This window comes from Rhinolophus ferrumequinum, chromosome 9 (genome assembly GCF_004115265.2).
Source record: "Rhinolophus ferrumequinum isolate MPI-CBG mRhiFer1 chromosome 9, mRhiFer1_v1.p, whole genome shotgun sequence".
NCBI classification, from domain to species: Eukaryota; Metazoa; Chordata; class Mammalia; order Chiroptera; family Rhinolophidae; genus Rhinolophus; species Rhinolophus ferrumequinum.
Window position 1 is genome coordinate 46,447,041 of NC_046292.1, and position 24,743 is coordinate 46,471,783.

The following is a 24,743-nucleotide window of genomic DNA, read 5'->3' on the forward strand; positions in this document are numbered from 1 at the left end:
TAGATTGCTTTTATTTTCAAATAAGTTAAACAAAAAAATGCTTTCCTCTTAATCCCTAGTTGAGATTGGTTTCACTGAGGAAATGAGAATTTTGATTAGGGGAAGAAGGAGTAGTAATTCACAACAAAGGTATTTTGGGATAACGCATATGAAAATATTTAGGGCTGGGGGAGCATGGCTAGGGAAAGCAGATAAAGGGGTACAGCAATAAATGTAGGAGGTGCCAAACAAGGAGACATCTCTGACAAACTCTTCCCTGTGTCCCTATTGTACTCTAAACGGCACCATTTTCTATATCTTTTAAGGCAGGTGACTACTGATTAATACTATAGCTCCACTTCATTATGAAAAAAATTGACTTGTGGCCCTCACTTGGGGTTATAACCACACGTTACAATAGTACTTGCATGGAAGATTCATTCTGAGTTCCACTCAAATGACTTAAAAACATTTTGAAACATTATCCACACCCATTTCTAAGTTGGGGAAAGTGTATTAACTTACAACATGGGACCATAAGCTCCCAATGGGTAGAAACTTCATTTTCCTCATCTCTATCCATCCATCATATTGTGTGGCACATAGAAGATACAGCTGAAGGGGTAAATGAGCTCAACATATGAACTACTCTGAAATTTTACTCCCTGTTCTAATTCAATTTTTCCCATCTCAGTGGATAGATATAAATTTTCTTAGAATACATATGCAGTAGCTTTCTGCACATAATGACTTGATTTAGGGCACCATGGACAGGCCAATATGAAAATGGGTGGTTGCTGGCAGGTAAGCCTTCTAGGTTCCTCTAGACCTGCTGGCTTCACTGTGTTCCTAGCTCTTGGACCAGCTACCTGTTAAGCATTATGCTCCCAGACAATGTGCTACTTCTCCATCCATGCAAATCTGAAAAAGAGTGTTTTCCTCAGTTTGATCCAAAGTTGATCTCTTATGTGTAGGCTGGGAAACCTAGCTCAATGAGTATTAAAATTAAGGTGTCATTTAGTACCATCATATGAACACTGCAAAATACATCACAAATAAAGTATTTTACTTCTTTAAGAAAGAATACTTCACCTGAAACTAATATAAAATAATACTGAATATCAACTATAATTAAAAGAATAGCCACAGAATGTAAAGTACAGGGAATATAGTCAACGATATTGTAATAGCTATGTATGGTGTGAGATGGGTAGTAGACTTGTTGGGGTTATCACTTTGTGAGGGGTGTAAATGTCTAATCACTATGTTGTTTTGTACACCTGAAACTAATAATAAAAAAAGAAAAAATATTTCAACTCAGCTATAACTATTAATTTCTGGAAAGATATTTCTCTTAATCACTTTAACAAATATGACCCTTTTCTCTCAAGATACATGTATGTTATTTCAAAAACAAACTTACTCATCATCTTCTGTTGTAGATTCCTTGTTTTTGGTTAAACTGAGATGATTCAACTTTTTTCTGTTTCCTATATATGTGCAATAAAAAGAACATAAGGGAAAAATTGTCAAATTTTACATAGAATTTAGATCACCAAATTTTAAATAGAAAATAGAAGTGTAGACAAATGGAAGAAAAGAAAAAGTATCATGAAATTTGCTACGGGAAAGAATTTTCGCTATTATGAATAACTTTTCAATAGGTATTGGTTTTTTAATTTTTTTCCATTTGCTATCCTCCTATGTTTTTATTCATGATCACATTATATAGAAGAAAACAATTTCCATTGCAGCTTAGTATATTAAAAAGAAAACTAGAGAAACTAAGTTATCCTTCAAATGTGTGCCGAGTTGAAATGTAAGTTTGATTTTATAGATTTTATAGCTCTAGTAGAACATGATTTTTGAACTTAGTAAACAATTGTTTTTGAACTAACAATGTACTTGTTTGTTCTACAATACTTTACAGTACAATATACACTATATACTTTAAACATATTTGATGTATAAGTATTTGAGGACACATTAACATATGTGTCCTTACAAGTCATGATAAGGTTTTGAGTTATATTCTAAGTGTGATGGGAAGTGAGTAGTACCTAAAATGACTTTGAAAATGTTAGATAAAAGTGCTTATTTAAATTGTACCTTATATGTTTTGTATAATATTTAAAAAATGAGGATTGTTAATAGCCATTATGACTTCATTTGGAACTTAAGTTATTTCAGAAGAAGTAATTTAAGAAGTCTGATTCATGAAAGTTAGGCTTTTTTATTTCTAAAACATGTATAAGATGACACAATCTAATATAAGAGCCTAGACAGAATTCTCCTTCCTTGAGACTTCTGTATATGAGATATATATATCGAAAAGTATATAAAACACTATGTACAGTTTAATAATTACAAAGTGAACCAGTGTAACTACAATACAGGTTAAGAAATAGAATATTACCAACTCCCCAGGAGCCCTTGCTATATGACTTTTTAAAAAAGAGCTTACTTAGTACTATAATCTGTGATAATCATCCACTTAAATGTCAACTGGAATCACGTGCCCAATCTTTTTATGGGCAAAAGGAATGGTCCCTTAAGTCCATATTTAATTTCAGTATGGAAATTGAGTACATATCCACTTAAAATCTATTCACATTTCAGTTTAGAGATGGTCCATCTCTAAGGTACTAATTTTTAATTTTAAACAAAATATATATATATCAAGTGTGTAAAAAACAGAACTACAGAACTCGAAGAAAATGTATACCTCTTCATACATTTTTGTAAAAGCAAACCTAACAGTGATAGCTTTAAGATAAAAGGCATTTCATTAAAGTAAAATAAAAGTCATTCAAAAGTTTAAGATCTCATTATGGATTTCATTACAACAAATTAGGTAAAATGAAAAGACTTCTTTGTTTCTGTGTAGCTTCTAGTATATGCTGAGCACTCAATATATTAACGTGAAACAATAAAATATGAATTAGGCTAATCATAGCATATCTAAAATATATTTTATTAAATTTGAGCCTACTTAAAATTTTATATTATAGAACCTTGACATGTCACTGATTCATAACCTTTTCCAATATTAAAAATTAAACCAATGAAATCTAGATTTCTGTATTGTTTAAATAAATATCTTAACAACAAACTACTAGAGAACAAGAAATATATACGGTCAAATTTAAACTAACAATGTTTTAAAATAATTTCTTATTAAAATTAGGTTATACTCTTTGGGAAAATTCTACAAACCCTTTGCAAGTGCATTTAAAATAGTAAAGAAAAAGAAAGGATTGAAATATAATAAATAGAAGCAGCTATTAAAGATACACAAAGTGTGGATAAAATTAAATGGACAACATGTATAAAAATAACATTTAGAAGTATCATTCTTAAACTGTAGTGCAGTGGTATCTGAATTATGTGCCTTTTAATTTATGCACATGATGGATAGCTTGTTAAGAGGCATATCTGTAACCATTATAATTGATAGTAGCTGAAGGCAGTCAGGTCATAATTTCTGTTTAATGGATGGCACAGTAAGAGAACAAAATCTGTAGTAGCTTTTTAAAATAAGTGCCTAGAAAGTTTACATTTATGTCCAAAGTAATATGTATATTCTAGCCATTTCTATGTTGAATTCTTTAAGAAAGACAAAAATCAGCTACATAAAGATCCATATATTTTCAAATCAAAATCTTGATTTAACTAACAACTAGAAAAATATTATGGTAAGTGGAAAGAAATGTTCAACTAACCATTTGATGGTCCATTTTTGAGCACCTGTTCCTTAGAACTTGTGGGAGAAGCATATGGGCTCATTCGACAAGTTCCAGTTGTTGGAGAATAATTCGTAATACTTTTCTTCCTTGTAATTTCTGAAGGATCTAATAACTGGAAATAAATGTTAATTTAGGACAAAAATACTTATGTTTAGTTATAAATTTTTGAAAATACCTTTGAAAACACACAAAATTCAACCAATACTCTTTTCCTTGCTCTTTCTTTCAGATTTTAAATATACCCAATTATCACCTTTAAAATGAACATTATTTTTTTAAGTTATGTGCATATTTCAGTTCTCCACATTAATTAGGGCATCTCAATTTGGTATTTATGGAATTTCAACATTAAAGGGTTACTACCTTCTGAGGTGGTTATTTCCAAACAGGTAGAGATGGCTGACTCTCCCAATTAAATCCTGAATCTTGCTGTCAGCTGAACACGAAGAATCATTATGGGGCTGAGCAAGGAAAACTCTTAGACTGTCTATTAAAACCCACAAAGAAATCCTAGGGAGGATCAGTACTGTCCCAAACTTTCACCAAATTTCTCTGTCACAGTGTCTTATCTTACAGATAACCAAAATACTCAAACAATTGAGTATGGAATTTAAGGTCTTGGAGAATTTGGCGTATCCTGTACAAATCCTCTCGGCAGCTTTCTCCTCTTTGTTCCCACAGATCTTGTGCATATCTCCTACTGCAGTTAACAAATTTTTTATATTTCTGTCTGCCCTACTAAAATTTGAGTTCCTGCAAATAAATATCATTTCTTCATCTTAGTACCCTACAACTCAAAAATGTGATAAATGACGTAAAAGGAACAGTCCAACATACTTGGCCAAGCCATTCTACATAGAATATATTCATTTGTTCATTAATTCATTCATCCATTACGTGGCACCTGTATTCCCAGTGATGAGGCTATACACATTTGGGCCTTAGCCCTCTGTTTCTTATTGTCCCTGGGACCTAGTCTTTCTAGATCCCCATTCATGATCCACTTCCTCCAAATACCCATTTTCACACTGTTGATTGTTTGCGTTTCTGAATTCCCTTTAAACTTGTTTTCTATAGTGCTTACTAATCACCCAGCATTTGCTAACTAATGTGTACAAAGAAACTGAACAAGTTGTTCTGGCCTCATAGACAACAGAGAAGAGGTCTTAGGGTAGTATGTGCTAAAGAAATTAAGAGAGGGAAAATCAAAGTGGGCTCCAGTATCCTCAGAAAGATTTTTATGAGGGGGCGGAAGAGGCTAAGATAAGTGAAAATAAAAGGTATGAAAAACCTGAAATCTAGACGTAAAACAGACATCATAGGGTGGATTTGGAGGCTAAAGGAAAGGTCTGAAGGTTTGTGATGTGTTGCCAATATTGTAGAACTGAACTTTAGCTTGGTAGCTATCTTGAAATAGTTATATAATTCTCCATTGTCAACTATTCTTTATTTTTAAGACACCATGGCAGAAATAGTGGCTGTTTCACGTTTTTCAATAATCTTAGTATTAATTCCAGAATCTACAGCATCAAGTTTTTTTACAGTTAAGATTTTTAAATGACAAATACTTCTTTGTATTGAGGGAACAAAAAGCATTCCGTTCTTTATTTTATGTACCCACAGTAGCCACAAATGTAACCAATATCTTTAAAAAAAAAAATCAAACTATAATATCAAGTTATAACTCTAAAGCAATCTTTTTTGTAGGGTGAAAGGGTTTTAAGTCTCTTTATCAGGTGGTTATTATTACCTCTCCATCTTGAGTTTTCACCTGTTTATATGTATTCAGTCATAAACTATGACATTTATCCAATCCTACCCTACTTTTCCAAGAATTTATTGCCTAGAACTATTTTACTGTGTATGTACAAGAAATGAAAGTCACTACCCTAATGCACATTTATGTCAATCTGTTTTCCTATTTTCACCAAAAAATTATTTTTTCCAATTGCCAAATATCTAAACATTGTAACTGTAGATCATACATTTCTCCTTGGAAACAATTTTCTAGCTTTCATAAAATAAGTCTTTGTGTGCGCACGAGTGTGGGTGTCTGTGCATTTTTTTCTTCCCTCACCTTAAAAATACTGAGGCTTCTCTTTTGATTTCCTTTGTTTTGTCATCTGTGTTGGTTAAAAGGAAAAAAGTTTGTCTACAATTATTATACATAGAGGGGAAAAAGAAAACCTAGTATCCCACTAAATATTCCTCAGTAAATAACATTTTTATCATACTATCTGTCTACTAATATACACAAAGGCATAATCTTATTTCTCTAAGATTTCCCTGCCTATCAAAGTTTTAATAAGATCTTCTAACTTTTAAACCTTGAATATGCTCAAAAGTGACCATAAAATCCATCTAAAAATTTCTGGTCTGCCATCCCCCAAATGTTGAAGGACTTGGCCTACTGATTAATCTCCTACAACAGGAAGAGTTAAGAAGACAGATTTGAGAGAAGACTGAGCTACTACTTGAGAAGTCTGGCATTCTTTCCATTCAGCAGTGATGAGTGCTACCTACCAAATGCTTTAGAAAAAGAGGAAGAAAATGAGAATAGATTTGGGGAGAGAAGGGAAAGAATTCAGGATGCAAACAAAATGTAAGAAAACAGAAATCAGATAAATCACAGCTACTTCTCTAATAATTTACAACTGCTTGTAACATTTACTGACTGACTCCTTATAGATATTTACTACCACTACTAAAAAAAATTCTATGATCAGCCCAAATGCCACAATACTTTTTGTAAGGAGGTCAAACCTTGTTCATTAGCGAAACTAAGGTTCGGGAATTGATTTTTCTGACTAAAAAAAAAAAAATGAATCTTCTCCTTATAATTTCAAATATACATGACATTCTCCTTCAATATCTTTCACAAATTGTAGCTTGCTTCGTCACTTTGTTTAAAGCATATTCTACCAAAAAGATGCCTGAATTTATTGATTTTTTACCTATTATAAACAGTCTAGAAAGTACTAACTAAAGGTTCTTTCAGTATTAAATATGAGATATAAAGGATCTGCTATTATTATGAACTACTAGCCTATGCTATCACTGAAATATTTAAAACACAGGTACTATAGGTATTTGGACAACCAGAAACAAAAGAAAAGTTAGGTCAGTCAAAGGGAGATAATTTTTTATAAACTTATACTGGCTAATTAGGTTATTAGAATATCTCACCTAAGATATTATTAATTATTAGTACTAATTATGGAATTTACATGAGAAAACCCTAGATTCAGAGGGTGCCAAAAAAAATGTTTACACATTTTAAGAAAGGAAAACTGTATTAAAGTTGTAATACTCAATATATACCGACAGCAATAGATGAATACAAGTCATGTTTGACTTCTGCAATTACAACAGGTGCTCAAAGTGGTTACCATCAGCGTCCAGACACTTCTGATCAGGGCAATCTACTGCTTGAGCAACCTTGACCACTTGTATACAATTTTTTGGCACCCCCGGTATTAGCTATCTCAGAAACTTTTCATAATATGGGCCTAGAGTTCCTAGAAGAGTCCTAGATACCTAGTACTAACTTCTGATCAGCTGTCACAATTATCCTTAATGGTTCTAATAATGTTGGGGTTTTGCGGTGGTTTGTAATGATAATTGTGGAAAATAAAAGCATTTTTCATTCAGTGATCTTAAAGGGACAGCAGGAAAAGAATATAACCAATATATTAGATCTGTGGTGATGGAAATGTTCTATTTCTTGATTGGGTGTTTGATACACAGGAGTATGCATCTGTTAAAACTCACTGAGTTGTACACTAAAGATCTGGGAATTTCACGATATATAAGTTTTACTTTGATAAAAAAATTTTAACAGGAAAAACTTTAAAAATTGGCTAAAAAGTTGATACACTAGTGTTTTGATTTGTGCTCATTTTTCCATATTTTAAGATACTAAAATACTAATTTTAATATTAATGATATTGCTATTCTGTTATTCTCTTCCACTGTAATCTTTTTAATGAAATATGAAGTTTTTATTGAAAGTTTTTAATGAAATATTTTCATGGTTGTTTCCCATCATTCCTTTATATATCCTCATACGTTTCAAACTACAAAGTGAATTCCACCTCAAATATATTTCTGTTTATTGAAGCATGATTTACATACAATAAAATGCACAGATCTACATGTTGGGCTTCATGAGTTCAGACAATTGTATACACTGATGCAACTACCACCCAAGACAGAACATTTCAATCATCCAAGAAAGTTCCATTGTACTCTGTGTACCCAATTTCCAGCCCAGAGACAGCCATTCTCTATTTCCTATAACCACAGATAGTTTTGCCTATTCTTGAACTTTACATAAATTAAGTATGTAACTTTTGTGTATTTGGCTTCTTTTGTTCAACATGTTTTTGAGATCCTCTATGCTGTTGCATGTGGTAGTAACGTGTTTTTTAAATTGTTGAGTAGTATTCCTCTGTATAAATATACCATAATTTGTCTTTCTACTCTCCTCGAAAGACATTTGGGGTATTTTCAGTTTGGAAATTATTCACTTATTATAAATTAAGGTCACTTATTATTATGAATTAAATTACTAAGAACATTCTTGTACATGTCTTTTTGTGGATATTTTATTTCTTTGCGAAAGCTAGGAATGAAACTGCTAAGTTATAGGATGGATATAGATTTATTTTCTAGATAGAAAATAAAAGCTAGACAGTTCTCCAAAGCGCTTGCATCATTTTAAATTCCCATCAATAAATGAGTCTCAGGTGCTCCACATCCTCACCAACCTAGTGTTGTTTTAGTCATTCTAGTGTTGTTTTTTTAAAAAAGCCATCTGTTTGGTTGTTATTTAGCTATTCTAGTGGGTGGAAATGGTATCCCATTGTGGTTTTAATTTGTATTCCAATGATTAATGATGAATACTTTTTCATGTTCTAATTATCCATTTAAATATTTTTGTGAAATGTCTGTTTAAGTTTGTACATTTTTATTGCAATCTTTTTTTTGTTGTTTATTTATACATGTCTTTTGTCAGATATATGCACGACAAATATTTCTTCTCAATCCATGGCTTGCCCAACTGTTTTCTTAATGGTGTCTTTAAGGAGCAGAAATTTCTGATTTTGATAAAGTCTAATATATCAACTTTCTCTGGTTAGTAGTTTTGTGTTGTATGGAATTTTGTTTAAGGTGTGAAAGATATGTTTCTTTCCAGAAGCTTTATGCTTTTGGCTTTTACCTTATTTATACCTATGATAGTATAAGGAATGGAAAATCAGAATACATTAATAGCAAGAAAAGAGATTAGAACAATAGCCAAAAACATTTTAACAAAGAAAAGCCAGGACCAGAGGCTTCATTGGTGAATTCTACCAATCTTTAAAGAAGAACTGACACCAATCCTTCTCAAACTCTCTAAAAAAAAATAGGGAACACTTCCTAACTCATTCTAGGAGGCCAGCATTATTCCAATACCAGGACTAGACAAATAAATCACACAAAAAAGAAAAGTACAGACCAATATCCTTTATGAATATATACGTGAAAATCCTCAACATATTGGCAAACCAAAACAAAAGGAAAATAAAGAGGATTATACATTATGACCAAGTGGGATTTATCCGGTGAATGCAAGGTTGGTTCAATATATAAACCCAATCAATGTAATACATAGTATTAAGAGAATGAAGGAAAAGCACACATGATTATCTCAGTAGATGCAGAAAAAGCATTTGGCAGAAATCCAACATCCTTTCAAGATAAAAATACTCAAATTAGGAGTAGCAGGGAACTTTCTCAGTCTGATAAAGGGCATCTAGCATAAACCCACAGCTAACATTACTGGTAAAGACTGGATGCTTTTCCAGTAAGATCAGGAACAAGACAATGATGTTTATTCTTGCTACTTCTACTGAACAGTGTTCTGGAGGTTTTAGCCAGGGCAATAAATAAGAAAAAAAAAGGCATCTGATTGGAAAGAAGGAAGTAAAACTACCTATATTTGCAGATGACATGATCTGATGTACAGAATACCCTAAATAATCTGTGAAAAAAATTAGAGCTACAGAGTTCAGCGAAGTTGTGCAACATACACCCAATATAAAAAAAATTAGTTATATTTCTATATACTAGCAATGACCAATCTAAAGTGAAATTAGAAAAACATTTACATTAACATCAAAAAGAAAATATTTAGGAATAAATTTAACCAAAAGAGTATAAGAATTGTATACTGAAAACTACAAACATTGTTAAAAAAAAAAAGACAATAAAAATAAATAGCGATACATCATGTTTTCATGGTTTGGAAGAATTACTAATGTGAAGATGGCAAATTTCCCAAATTAATCTGCAGGTTCAGTGGAATCCCTATCAAAATTCCAAATGCCTGTTTTTCAGAAATTGATAAGGTGATCCTCAAATTCATATGGAATTGCACAGGATACAGAATAGCAGAAGCAATCTTGAAAAAAAATAAAAGTTGGAGGACTCACACTCCCACATTTCAAATTTACAGTAGTTAGAACATTTTGTTTACTTTGAAAATGTACAGTAATTAAGATAATGTGGTAGTGGCATAAAGACAGATATATAGACTAAAAGAACAGATCTGAGAGTCCAGAAATAAATCCACACATTATAGTCAACTGATTATCAACAAGGGTGCCAAGGTTATTCAGTGGGGAAAATAGGAGCTTTCAACAAATAGTACGAGGACAACTGAATATACACATGGAAAAATAAGTGAATCTGGACTTCTAGCCTCACACTATGTACAAAATTTAGTTCAATTAGGTCTTTGACCTAAATATGAGAGCCAAAACTATATAACTCTTAGAAAGAAACACAGTAAAAATTTGCGTTATCATGCCTTTAGCAACAGTTTAAGCTAGAATCCCCCACAGCACAAGCAAAGGAAAAATAAATTGTATTTCATCAAAATTTAAAACTTGTGAATCAAAGGACACTATCAAGAAAGTGAAAAGACAACCCACAGAACTAGTGAAAATATTTGCAAATCATACATCTGATAAGGGTATAGTATTAAGAAAGCATAAAGAATTCTTACAACTTAACATTAAAAAGACATATAACCCAATTAAAAAATGGGCAAAGGATTTGAATTGATATTTCTCCAAAGAAAATACATAGATAGCCAATAAGCATATGAAAAGATGCTCAGCATCATGAAGAAAATGGAAATTAAAACTACAGTGAGATACCACTTCACACTCAGCAGGATGGCTAGTGTCAAAGTCACGTAAAAACAAGTGATGAGAATTTGGAGAACTTAGAACCCTTACATACATATACTGTTAGTGGGAAGATAAAGTGGTACAGTCACTGTAGAAAAGAGTTTGCAAGTTTCTCAAAAAGTTAAAGATATGACCCAGCAATTTCACTCCGAGGTATATAATTAGTACTTACAGGGGATGAGGAAATTGGGATTAACTGCTAATAGCTATGGGGTTTCTCTCTGAGGTGTCGAATATGTTCTGGAATTAAGATAGTGGTGAGAATTGCACAACCTAGTGTGTATACTAAAAACCCTGGTATACACTTTAAAATGATTAATTTTCTGTTATAGTAATTATATCTCAAAAAACATCCTAAAGTTGAGAAAAGAGAACAAACAACTGTGAAAAAGTATATGAAGTATTTGGAGAATCTGAAAAAAGATTGTCCATTGATGATTAAAGAATTAACTGTTAATTTTGAGAGATATGATCATACCATTATATTTTTTAAAAATATCTTTTAGAAATAACTATTGAAACATTTATGGATGATATGGATAATGTTTGAGATCTGTTTCAAAATAATGTAGTATGGGGGATACTGAAGTATATGTGGGAGTATAAATGAAATAAGATTAACCTTGTGTTGATAATTACTGAAGCTGGGTAATGGCAACATGTTATCTTTGTCTCTATGTTTGAAATTTTTCATAATCAAATGGAGAAAAAAAGAAATCACTATTTTATAACTGTACTGAAATAAGGGATCTACGAAATAAACATAAATGAATTCTAAAAACCATTAGGGAAAAGACTAATAGGTAATTTTATTATGGGGGAATCAGGATGATAACACCTGAGCCCAATAATCAGTAACCAGGCCACTTGGTGTGCTTCTATAGGTGATGCAGTAGAAAGTACACAGACTATCCATGAGGCATTCTTATCAAAAATTCAAACCAGAATCTAATCAATCCTCTAGCTTTAACTAACAGTTTTACCGGAAATAAGAGGCAAATCATTTAAAGGATACCACAAGAAAATAATCAACCAAACCCAGAATGTGGAAGATGCTTATAGAGCAAATGTCCAGGTTTTTTTCAAAAAATAAATTACAAAAAAAAAAGAGTGAAATTTAAAAAGATTTAAAAAGACAAGATAGCTAAGAACCATTGCAATGTGTAAACCTCATTGGGATCCTGTTTTTAATATGCCAACTATAAAAGGACATTTTGAAACAACCATGGAAATAGGAACATAAACTGGGTGAAAGATATTATCAAGAAATTACTGTTAATTTTGCAAGGTCTGATAATGGCACTGTGTTTATGAAAGAAGACATTACCTATCAGAAATGCACATACATACTAAAGAATATTCTGATGAAATGACATGTCTGGGACTTATAAAATATTCCTGGAAAAATATAGACACACAGACACACAGAGTACGCGCCACTTAATGACAGGGATACGTTTTGAGTAATGCGTTGTTAGGTGATTGTCTTCGGGCAAATATGATAGAGCGTATTTACACAAAACTAGATGGTCGACCCTACTACACACCTAGGCTACATGGTATAGTCTACTGCTACTAGGCTACAAGCCTGTACAGCACATTACTGCACAAAACAACACGAGATTAAATCAAATGCAAGAAAAAAAATTGTGCAATCAAGAGACAAGGTAAACACAAGACGTATGAGGCTGCTGCTGGCGTAACATGGCATACTGTTACAGCAATTTTTTTCATAAGCAGAAAGAGTACAGTCCTTTAAAATATCTACAATAGTAGAGTAAATAAACCAGTAACATAGCCATTTATTACTACGTATTATGTACTGTACACAATGGTATGCGCAGCGCAGGTTTGTTTACACCAGCATCACCACATACACAGGAGTAATGTATTGTGCTATGATGGCTACAATATCACTAGGTGGTAAGGATTTCTCAGCTCCATTATAATCTTATGGAACCACCATTGTATATAAGGCCCGTTGTTGACAGAAACGTACGTTGTTATGTGGTACTCAACTGTACATATATATATAAAAATACGTGCAGATACATACATAAATAAATGAAGCAAAATGTGAGTAATTGTTGAAGCTGGGTGATGACAATGTGGAGGTATTATTTTCTCTGCTTTTCTATATGTTTGAAAATTTCCGTAAGAAAAAGGTAAGGAAGAAAGGAAGGAGACTGAGGGAGGGAGAGTAAAAAGGGAGAAAAAAGGAGTAGCTTTGAGCCAGATTAGTAAGTAAACCTGCTGAGTGTGAGCTATAAAATTTCCTAATGGCCAGAAGCTGTGTCTCAGAGAGATTAAGACAAGCTTAGGCCATGGAAATAATCAGACTTAGAAATGTCCTACTGATAGTAACGGAGTAACCGACGTCCAAATCAGCGCACCTCCCCCAAAACCTGAACTGCAATTCCTTCTAGCAGCATGCCTGTTGAGTTTGCCTTAGAAGGAACTGTGCTCCTTCCCTTCCCATCTGTAGCTTCTGCTTCTTCCATTCCTTCTCTGAGATGGCTTGAAAGAGATTGGGTCAAGCTGGCTAGGTTTATGACCAGGTAGTCAATTGTCCCTATACATTCATCTGGACTGCTATTGGCAGCAGTTTGTAATAAATCATCTGTGCTCCTGAAAATTCACCAAGAAACAGTGTTTGGAGGGCAATAACTTGAGTAGCCGAAATACTGTAGTTGATGATAAATTGAAACCTTCATCACTCCTTACTAACTCCCAACAATTTGGAAGGTTCAGCAAGCGGTGGTACTTGCAGTGTATGTTCTATATATTAAAGGAAGGTCACAGGAGATGATCCATCTCTCTGCTTCTCCCATTAGGAGGATCATAAAAAAACGACTTTCGCAGACTTGCCCTAACATCCTGGAGGGTTATATCCTGAAGGTTTATAGCTGTATTGGGAACACGGGGATAGGGAGTTCCAGTGTCTCTGAGAGAGGAAATAGCAGATTAGGATGAAGAGGCTCCAGTTCAACCAACTGGCACATGAAAGCCATCTCCTTTCCTTGGATACCAAAGTCTTCTTCCTTCAGCATCATACTGGTAAGGCAAAATGACCACAAAGTTACTACTACTTCCTCTGTAGCTTCATAGCAATTAGGTACTCTTAGAAATATAGCTATATATTTTGAATGTCTGATTTTCCTTTGCCTGGGCTAAGGAAGTTTCAATGGGATCACTGGCATGGGGGTAGATTCTCAGGAGCCTGGCTGCTTCAGGGCTAAGTTGTCACTGCAGTAGACGGAAGTATAAATGTAGCTGAGGAGAGAAGCCTAGACTTAGCACCAGCGCAAAAGCTGTCAGATCTAAGATGTGAATACAGAACTGCAAACAAATGATGAGACAGAATACAAAGGTTGAAAACACCAGAAATACATCAGAAAATAGAAATGCTGAAGGCCCAGGCTAGGATGCTGAGAACTGCAGTTTTGCAGGTGGTGGCCATGTGGTACCAAGCTAAGCCAATTGGTTTAAAGGTACAGAATTGGGCCAAACATAACAATGTATTTATCTAATACAGGGTATTAGCTGTGGCACTGGCTAGCTTGATACATCCTAAATTGAAAAAAAAAAAAAAGATAGAAAGCCTGCCATGATGACAACTGTACTTCACGAAGAGGATAAATTCCTACATAGCCATTCTTTTCCATTCAAATAATGTTACCATCTCCCAAAGAACAGTTTGAGGGCAGGAAAGAACACTATTTCATTTCAAGCTGGACTACTCATCTACCAAAATACCATTTTGACCAAAGAAACAGATGCAGAATTACCGTCACAGCTGCATTCTGTGTAGAACAAGTTGGATAATGGTACTCTAAATTGCTAATTACACTGCTAATGATTTTTTTAGTAGCATTGCAGTATTTTGCCACCTTTGTTTAAATTTTTTTAAAAAGCACCTAGGAAGTTTTTAAAATGGTAAATTGTTAAATACTGGTGAGTCTTCCAAAAAAGAACTCCATATAAAATCATTTCTTGAAATGGCATTCTCGTATGGGATTTTGTAGGAGCTTACTTATTGACCAGCTACTTGTTTTAATTTACTTTCTCACCAATTTACTTGCACTTAAGATTACTGAGGCCATACGTATCTCAGTATTAGTGTTTGTATCTAGATCCATATTAGTATGAAAAGATAATAAACTAACATATGTCATGATATGCTGGCATTGGGAATGTGCTATGACTAGATTTACAAAAAAGTAACAGCAACAGTACAATTTTATTTTTATTGTGACAAACATGGTGAAATTTATTAGTGTATTTTATTGTTTAATTATGTCAGCATAGCTGAGGGAAGGTAATTACATTTTTGATATAAAAATGCTGTTAAAGCTTTAATTCAATTTAGCAGATTATAGGATGCAGACTAAAGCACTGCCATTGTCCCATATTGTTTCTTGTGCATTTAAGTGGCAGAATATTATTTTCTACAAATAATGAATTAATTTCTAAATTATTTCATCAAGGTTTCTAAATAATTTGCCTCTTAAATGAAAACCTCAAGCTGGCCAAAGACTTCCATACATTAGATTCACAAAAATATATGCAGAAAACGGTGTACCAATCACAATTATGTCACAATTTTTTTTTGGTAATTTTTGTAGTTAGTACGGTAAATCAGCTGTTAAAAAAATTAAGATCACAATCTTATTATGCAGTTACAAACTCATAAGCAAATACTTACATTTGCTTCTAACAGAGCATCCAATTTCAGTGATCTTCTAACACTGCAAACAAAACATTTAGAGAAATCTTAGATTTGATATGCTTTAAGTAGCCAAATATTCAAGAGTAAGATATATAAACAAAGATTCTAAGTACTTTCTCCAAGTACAATAGAATATTATATGAAGAAAGCTGCTTTTTAAAAAGAGCACATTTCAAGATGGAATCATAAATATTTAAGTGGATCTTTTTATGCATATGTGGTTTTATATATGTGCACTATCACACAATTCAATCATTAAAGTCATATAAAATAATCTTCGTAAAAATTACTCTATTTGTTTTAAAATACCACTAATGATAAATTATACATCAGAACAAAATAATTTACATACCTTTAGTGGAAATGTTGAAAGTATATTATTTGCACAAATAATGCACTAAGTATTAAAGGTATGAGGAGCAAGGTGAAAAAAGTTTTGCACATTATTCTAGCTTTAAACATGATTCAGTGCTACCAGACTATGACTTAACTGAGGAACAGATGCTCTATGTCTTTATAAGTCCCCAATCCATATGAAACTATTTTTTGTCTCCTTCACTAAACTGATTCAGGAATAAGCCAGGCTCTCTCTGTGAAAAATCTGTTCTGCTAAACTGGATGCCCAGCTGTTGGTGACAATGCTTAGAAAGGAAAGCTGAATATTTATAATACTTTATTTCATAGAGCTGTCTTCTAAAGAGCAGTCATCAACATTTTATTGAATGCAGACTAAATGCTCAAAGGAGAAAAAGGTCAATATAAATTAAAACTAGTTTTCCCAGTGACAAATACAGCATTTAAAAGTACTTTCTTGATCCCCGAGAAACAGAAATTGTTATTTAAAATATTAGAGAATTTGAGCATTAGGCAAAAAAAAAAAAAAAAAAAAAAAGTATTATAAAGGTTGTGGTATAGAAAACAAACAAAACTTAAACATCCTAGAAATGACTATTCATAAAAACTGACTATTGACTTTCACACAGTAACAGGAGATAGAAAAATTGAAAGAGATATATAATTTATAAAAATTACTGAGCAGTAAATATTAAATACAAAAATTTAATCTATCTAAAAAGGTTTCACTTAATTTTGCTATTATGTCTACATTAGCCTATCACATTATTTCTTGAGATTAATTAAACTGATTTAAAGAATTAGTTTTATCTTTTAGAAGTCCACTTGAAATAAATTTAATGTGAATTCTCAATGAGGCAATAAAAGAATAGAGGTATGAACACATAAAAATGGCAATAACTCCCCCCAAAGTATTTATATTTAGCTATGGATATATATTACCTTATTCAGATGTGTGAGATGTTTTGTCATTTTAAAAAACTCCAAAAGTAGAAATCAAAAACTAAAAGTACACAGTATGGTATTTTTTTATCCTTTGTTTTCATTCAAATGCTGTTAAGATGCTATACTACCTTTCAGAAGGAAACAAGCACTACCCTGTTATTAACTGTTCAAAATATTTTTGCTTTATTATTGATAGCTAATTCCTAGAGAAAAAAACACAAATGTTCAGACTTAAAGGTTTCTAGTTTAGGTCCTAGGTTGATCTAAGAAGCCCAAGGAAATATGTAAAAGTAAACAAGAAAGTAAGCAGAGTTAGACTGTTATCTCCCAGTTTAACCATTTAGTGAGAATCTAAACACATGATTTATTATGGGAAATGTGGTTTTCAGATAATTCAGGCATCTAATAACCAAAAGCTAACATTTACAAGAATCATAAAAAATTTTAATACACTAGATTAGGAGAAATTTAAGAAATCACTTAGTTTACCCAGTAGGGATGAGTTGGTGTGACTTGTCTACTGTCACACAGCTTAAGTAAGAGAAACTTAGATCTCAGGTCCTGTGCATAATAACTCTTGGTTGAATTGAGGGAGAGGCTAAAGAAGAGGTAATAAAGAGCAAAAACCTACTAGAGGATTTTATGACCATCTATTTTTACCATTCTATTAGAACTGGGCCCATTGAGCACCTACTATATGCTTTTACCTTTTTCTTTTTAACTCACTTTATTCAAGTACAACTGCAATACAAGCATGAGATGATGTCAAGCAGATTAGGAGGATGTTAACAGGAAGAGAGAGGAAGAGATGGACAAAACATATTATAAAGGAAGAACAGGCAGAACTTGATTAGATACCTGGGACATTTTCCTAAAGTATTTACTCACTTGCTACCAGAACTAGTTAGCAATTAAAAGTGATATATGCCTGGTAGTTCTATAAAATTATAAGCAGCTCCTGTGGTTACTACCTTGGTTTACAAAAATTGGGCCCTTAAAATTAGGCAAAGAACTCAAATAGAAATTTCTCCAAAGATATGCAAATGGCCAATAAACAGATGAAAAGATGCTCAACATCACTAATATTAAGAGCAGCACTAATTATTAAGGGAATTCAAATCAGAACTACAATTAGATACCACTTTGCAACCATTAGGATGGCTACTATCAAAAAACCAGAAAATAAGTGTTGGCCAGGATGTGGAGAAACTGGAACTCTTGTGCACTGCTGGTGGGAATGTAAAATGGTACAGCTGCTGTGTAAAACAGCTGGGCAGTTCCTCAAAAAATTAAACAGAAATACCATGTAATCCAGCAATTCCACTTCTAGGTAAATACTCCCAAAACTGGAAAGCAGGGACATGAACAGATATTTGTACACCCATGTTTATAGCAGTATTATTCACAATAGGCAAAAAGTGGAAGTAATTCAAGTAGCCATCAACAGATGAATAAGTAAACAAAATGTGGTATATACACTCATGCGCACATATACACACATACAATGGAATATTATGCAGCCTTAAAACGAAACGAAATCCCAACACATGCTACAACACAGACGAACCTTGAAGACATAATGCTAAGTGAAACAAGCCAATCACAAAAGGACAAATACGAGATGATTCTACTCAATGAGGTCAAGTAGTCAAATTCATGACAAAAATAGAATGGTGGTTGCCAGGGGATGGCAGGGGTGGTTACTGTTTAATGGGTACAAAGGTTCAGTTTTGCAAGATGAAAAAGAGAAAGTTTTGGACATGAACAATGGTGATCTCGTTCAACAACGTGAATGTACGTAATGTCACAGAACTGTACACTTAAAAATAGTTAAAATAGTAAATTTTATGTTACATATATTTGAACACAAAAAAAATTATTTAAAAAAAGGTGAACTATCATTTGATTCCTAATTAAGAACCAGGAACGACACCTCAAAAACTCAAGAAATTACATGAGTTGAGAGGTTCTCTTACAGGACTTTTAAAACATTGGATTAAATATAATTTTGAATAGCTGAGCTGAGGGTTAAGAGTGTGTGTGGAGGGAGGACGATAAACTTAGTAAAGCAGGTAAGACTCAGGGAGCCTTGATGCTATGCCAAATTCTTTCCTTATGGTTGGGCAAATCACATAATCTCAGTAAGCTTCCTCAAGTTAAAACTGGCCTATAAACTAGTAGGAAATTTCTGAATAGAAAATAAAAATATCACTTAGCATGGCAGTGCTTCCATTTACTCCTCACTATAATGGAGATAATATTGCCAGCCACAACTTCACAAGAGTGTTTAGAATTAGTGAGTATACTCATGAGATATTTAGAAATCCTTTGATGAAAGGCAATGGCCAAGTTCACTCCTTAGGTATAAACTGAGATATCGAAAATGATTTTCTCCCACTCTATGTATAGGAATGAGCAAAAAAGGGAGAAGAATCTCTTATGTCCTCTTTGCACTCTTTCATTCAAGCCTACGCTCTTTTGTGTCCAACATTCGTAACGGTTACACAATAATTTACTATCACAGAATGGGTGAGTGGGGACATCACTGCATATAAAAATATGGTCACCATATGAAAGCTCATAAATGATTAAACCTCTGTTATTCTTCTTGACCAAACTGGTCAAAACCTTAACCAGTTATTGGGCAACATCTTATGGCATCAAAAGCTTCTTTATTGAAAGATTAATAAAGAATTAGCTAAAGAATTCTTACAGAAGCAAAGGGGATAAACTTGGCAATAATGACGCCAGAAGATAAACAGATGGAGGTAAGATGTTCTTTGTGTTGAATAAAATGAGAAATACCATAAGATCACGTCACTCTTAAATGGGTACTCTGAAAATGAACATTAATATTCATCACTATTACCTTCTGTGAGAAACATATAAACATGTGTATATCACCACACATACATATACATAGAAAACATAAGTCCTTTAAAAAAGTCTACTGAAAGGGGCCACGTAGGTTTATCAGAATTAAATATGGTAGATGAGTAATATTTTACATCCTTTCCTATATTTTACAACATAAAAATAATAAACTACTATTGATGCTAAGCTTACCTTGAGATTCTAGCACAATCATTTCTAAGAAGTCTTCACTGAGAATGTCTAGTTCGCACTAAGGATCTTTCAACTCTATACCTACAGCACTTATACATGTCTCTCTCATTAAACCTATTCTGTTGAAATAGTTTATTTACAAGTTAGTCTTTCCTCCCTAGACTAAGATATTTATATCACTCGCACCTTGTCTGTTAACTGGTAGGTTCTCAGTTCTAAAAACGCTTGTTGAACTATCTTTCCCACTAAAATAGAAACTCCTAGAGAGGTATAGTATCTGTTCACATTTGAATCCCCAAAGCCTCACACGATGATGGGCACAAAGGTGTTATACAAATTAATGATTTATTTAATTGTATTTATTTTTAATTTAAAACCTCAGTCTCATACCCAAGAATATATTTAATTCTTTTAATTTTTATGATCCTCCAATCCTGTTTAAGGCAGTTTAAATGTAGGTCCCAAAAGATGTCATATTAACACAGTCTCATCTCAAAAACAGTTTCTTATATGGATTTGTGTTTTATCAGTTCTGGAAAAATCTAAGCCATAATCTCTTTGACTCACTTTCATTCTACCTTTCTAGAGACTTCATCTAAAAGTAATTTTAGACTTTCTAGTTCATGTTCCATATTTCTAAACTCCGATTTCTTATCACTGGTCTCTATGCTGCATTTTTGGCAATTTCAGCTCTATCTATCATTTGTCTAATTCTTTCATCAACTGTGTCTAACGTACTGCTTAAGTAATCATTAGTACTTTTTGTTAAAAAAACAATTGGATGAGTTTATTTGTAACTTAATTTTAAACTTAAGTTCTAGGAGTAAGAGTTCTTGTTATCCTTTTATCCAGACTTACCACTTGTTTACATTTTGACCCATTTGCTTTATCATTCTCTTACTATATAAATACACATATACCAAGGGTGCCAAAAAATGTATACAAGTGGACACTTTGGTCAACGTTGCTCAGATAGTAGTTCATCATAATCACAGGCGTCTGGATGCACTTGGTAACCACTTTGAGCATCTCTTGTAATTGCAGAAGTCAAACGTGACTTGTATTCATCTTTTGTTATCAGTACAGTATATTGAATATTACAATTTTAATAGTTTTTTCCTTTCTTAAAATTTGTACACATTTTTTGGCACCCTCTGTATATATATTTTATATGCATAATCTTTTTTTGAGAAACTCAGAAGATGGAGACATCGTATACCTTTACCCATAAATATTTGGTTTTTTAAAAGAACAACATTCTCTTATATAATCACAATACAATGATCAAAATCAGGAAAACATTTTTTGACATAAAACATTCATTTCAGGTGTACAACGTAATTATTTGACATATGTGTGTTGTGAAATCATGTTAGTCTAGTTCAGATACAACAGTTACAAATTTTTTTCTTGTGATGAGAACTATTAAGATCTACTCTCTCAGCAACTTTCGAATATACAATACAGTAATATTTCCTGGTGTACATTACAGCCTGGTGAGTATACATTCCATTCCCAGGACTGATTTATAACTGGAAGTTTGCATCTTTTGACCATCCTCACTCATTTTGCCCACCCCAATCCTTCACCCCCTGCTCCCCACAAACTCGGGCAACCATCAATCTACTCTGTATCTATGAGCTTGTGTTTTTGTTTTTAGATTCCATGTATAAGTGAGATGATACAGTTCTTTGTCTTTGTCTGTGTAACTTATTTCACATACAATAATGCCTTAAAGGTCCATCAGTGTTGTCACAAATGGCAGGATTTCCTTCTTTTTTATGGCTGAATATTCTACTGTCCACATTTTCTTTACCTCTTTTTCCATTGGTGGATACTTAGGTTGTTTCCATGTCTTGGCTATTGTAAATAATGCTGCAAGGCACATGGAGTGGGTGCAGATCTCTTCACGAGTTAGTATTTTTGTTTCCTTTGGATAAATACCCAGAAGTGGAATTGCTGGATCATATGGTGGTTTTATTTTCAATTTTTTGAGGAAAGGTCATACTGTTTTTCATAGTGGCTACACCAATTTACATTCCCACCAACAGTGCACAAAGTTTCCCTTTCTCCACATCCTTACCTGTACTTGTAATAAATAAGAAATCTTATGTGTAAATATCTTGTTTCGTATCAAATTTTCTCCCAATACTTTTAAAGAGCCACTGATGATTTTCGAATTCTATCATTCTTTTTTATTAGTTAGCATTCTACTCCAAGAAAGAGCTTTCCTTTCTCCTCTCTATTTATTCACTTATTTATATCACTATGGAGTCAAGGAATTTTATTTTATCCAATGGATTATAATCAATTCCTATAACTTATTTTGATGTTTAATTGATCGATTTGGCTATGGGACCTTTCCCCTTTCACACTGCCTCCAATGTACCCTATGTACGTGTAATTCTTTGACTACTTCTTACTTTCCAGCAAACACAAAAAAATGTTCTCTGTCCCAGACCTTGAATTTAGCTTTTGTTTCAACAAGACTTGTTTTGTGTTTTTTTTTGTGGACAATGAAATCAAGATATTTAGAAATCAAGATCTAGGCATTAGATGTGTTCACTGCTACCTACTTATGTGATTGTTTATAGGCAATGGACAGAGGTAAAACAGAAAACACACACTTCTATCTACTTGTATCTTCATATGTACCTAAAAAAATCCATGATTTCATAATGATACTTCCAATACTAAATCAAAATATTTTAAATTTCTCTATCCAACAGTGAAAACCTAGTCCCATTATCTTCAATACACTTATTACTTACACAGAAACTAGTTTTATAAGTGCTAACCCATATCTCTATTTACTGAGTCAATATTCACCTAGTATTCTTAAAAAGGAAATGCATATACAGTCATTCTACAGGATGTTAAATAATATTTCAATAATATAATTTTCATTTTCATTTCCCTGATGTCTAACAAAGTACTTATTTCCATTCTTATAACTTTTTATTAGGTATTGGTTCAAGTCTTCGAGCCATTATTTTAATAAGGCTTTTGTACTTTTACTGCTGAGTTGTAAGAGTTCTTTATATATTCTAAATATAAATCCTATGTTGGATATATGCTCTGTGATGTCAACCTCAACTTTAAGGCCATGCATTTGTCAGAATACATTGACTGCAGTCTCTCCTAATATAACATGTACCTGTTAATATGTTAAGAAAACAGTTGTACAGAAGTTCCACTTTTAATAGTTTTTTGGTTCCCTACTACCTGTAACAGAACAGAATCATAGCTCCGGAAGTATCACCACTTACTAAGCAAATACATGCCAGTTTCCAATGTCTTTCTACTTATCAGGGAGTTTGCTACATTATCCTTGCAGCTTCACAAAAGTGCTAACTGGGTTTTTTTCTAGTGCAGCAGTAGGGAGACGCGTCTTTTTGCTTAATTCTGGGAAAAGGAAAACCTCTTTAATAATCCGTAACTTTTTAAGTGAAACACATTTATTGATACCTGTGGGTAGGACACTACGTAAAGTGCTGAGTTTCCTTATCTGGAAAGTAGAGATAATAGCAGCCTCTAACCTCTTAAAGCCCTTTTTAAGGATTCAATGAGAAAATGTAGGTAAAATGCTAAACACAGTACCCAAACCATAAAGATTCAATAAATGTAGGTTATTATTCTTCATATCTTTCCACTTTCATGTCAATTTCTACTTGATACTAATATTTCCCCCGCTGTGTTACTTTGTATTTTTGAAAACAACTGAGAAATTCGCGTCTCCAGAGGTGCACAGGACGGGGTACTTAAGTCAACCTGGGGACAAGGGACAGCCGGAGAATTTTACGTGTTAAGATATTAATCTCCCCACCCCCAAGAAAAACTTCTTTACTGAACTTAAATTTTCTACGTGGCAGCAACAGGAAAAGAGAAGCCCAGAATTGGCTACACTTTCTTGTTTGAGAGCTGGAATCCAGGTTCGAGCCAGTCCTTGAGTTGTTCCAGAAGTTTATACGAACCACACTAATGTAGCCACTAAAGGGCTTTATTAAATTATACAGGGTGTTTCAATCTACTCTGCATCATTCTAGGCATGTTAACCATACTTGAAATTATTTCAAGCACTAAACACATCCCTAAATACAGCCCACAGCATATAAAATCTGTCACAAGCTTTGGAGAATCAGAATTAAAGTGAACAAAGACCGCATAACTCCGGCTGCAAGGTGAGTTGAGGGTACCAAGTACCAGGAACTGTCGAAGGAGGAGAAAAGTTTATCCTCAGAAAAGTAGAAAAACAAAAGATTATTGGACCACTTAATATCTACTCTTCTTGCTCACAGGGGAGCCCGTCAAACAGCAATACCTGGGGAGGAGATACCTACGGCATTTCGCCATTCAGGGAAGCACCACAGCCGCGGGATAAAAATGAACCGAGCAACCTCTTCCGAAGACAACCTTCCGAGGGAAATGCAAAAGCCTGAAAAGCGCGGGCCTGTGAGTGCTCAACGCTGTGTCACACTCAATGAGGCCCGCCGGAAACATCGTCTCCGCGACGAGGGATCCGAGTGCATGCGGGGAGAGGAGAAAGGGAGTCTCTATCTGGAACGGCATCATGTCCTTGCTAGTGCAACACAGGACCCTCTCTCATGACTCTGGCCATAACAACCCCCGAAAGAGGAGCGATAGAAACCTGTGGATTAAACATCCGTATATTTCTAGCCGGACCAT

General features: G+C 33.4%; 1 protein-coding gene across 4 annotated transcripts in view; it reads right to left on the reverse strand.

Annotated features, from left to right (window-relative positions):
* Nucleotides 1-24,553, reverse strand: part of ITGB3BP (integrin subunit beta 3 binding protein) — a 40,763-nt gene extending 16,210 nt beyond the window's left edge. The window contains exons 1-4 of one of the 4 annotated variants that reach the window (XM_033114753.1): nt 24,398-24,553; nt 15,669-15,711; nt 3,702-3,837; nt 1,403-1,469 (exon numbers count right to left, since the gene is read on the reverse strand). In XM_033114753.1, coding sequence (XP_032970644.1) covers nt 1,403-1,469; nt 3,702-3,837; nt 15,669-15,711; nt 24,398-24,402 — 251 coding nt within the window. In that variant the 5' untranslated portion in view covers nt 24,403-24,553. Of the gene's footprint in view, nt 1-1,402; nt 1,470-3,701; nt 3,838-5,802; nt 5,843-15,668; nt 15,712-24,378 lie in introns of those variants that run through there. The other 3 variants (XM_033114752.1, XM_033114754.1, XM_033114756.1) reach the window with 3 other exon arrangements.
* Between the last annotated feature and the right edge of the window lie 190 nt (nt 24,554-24,743).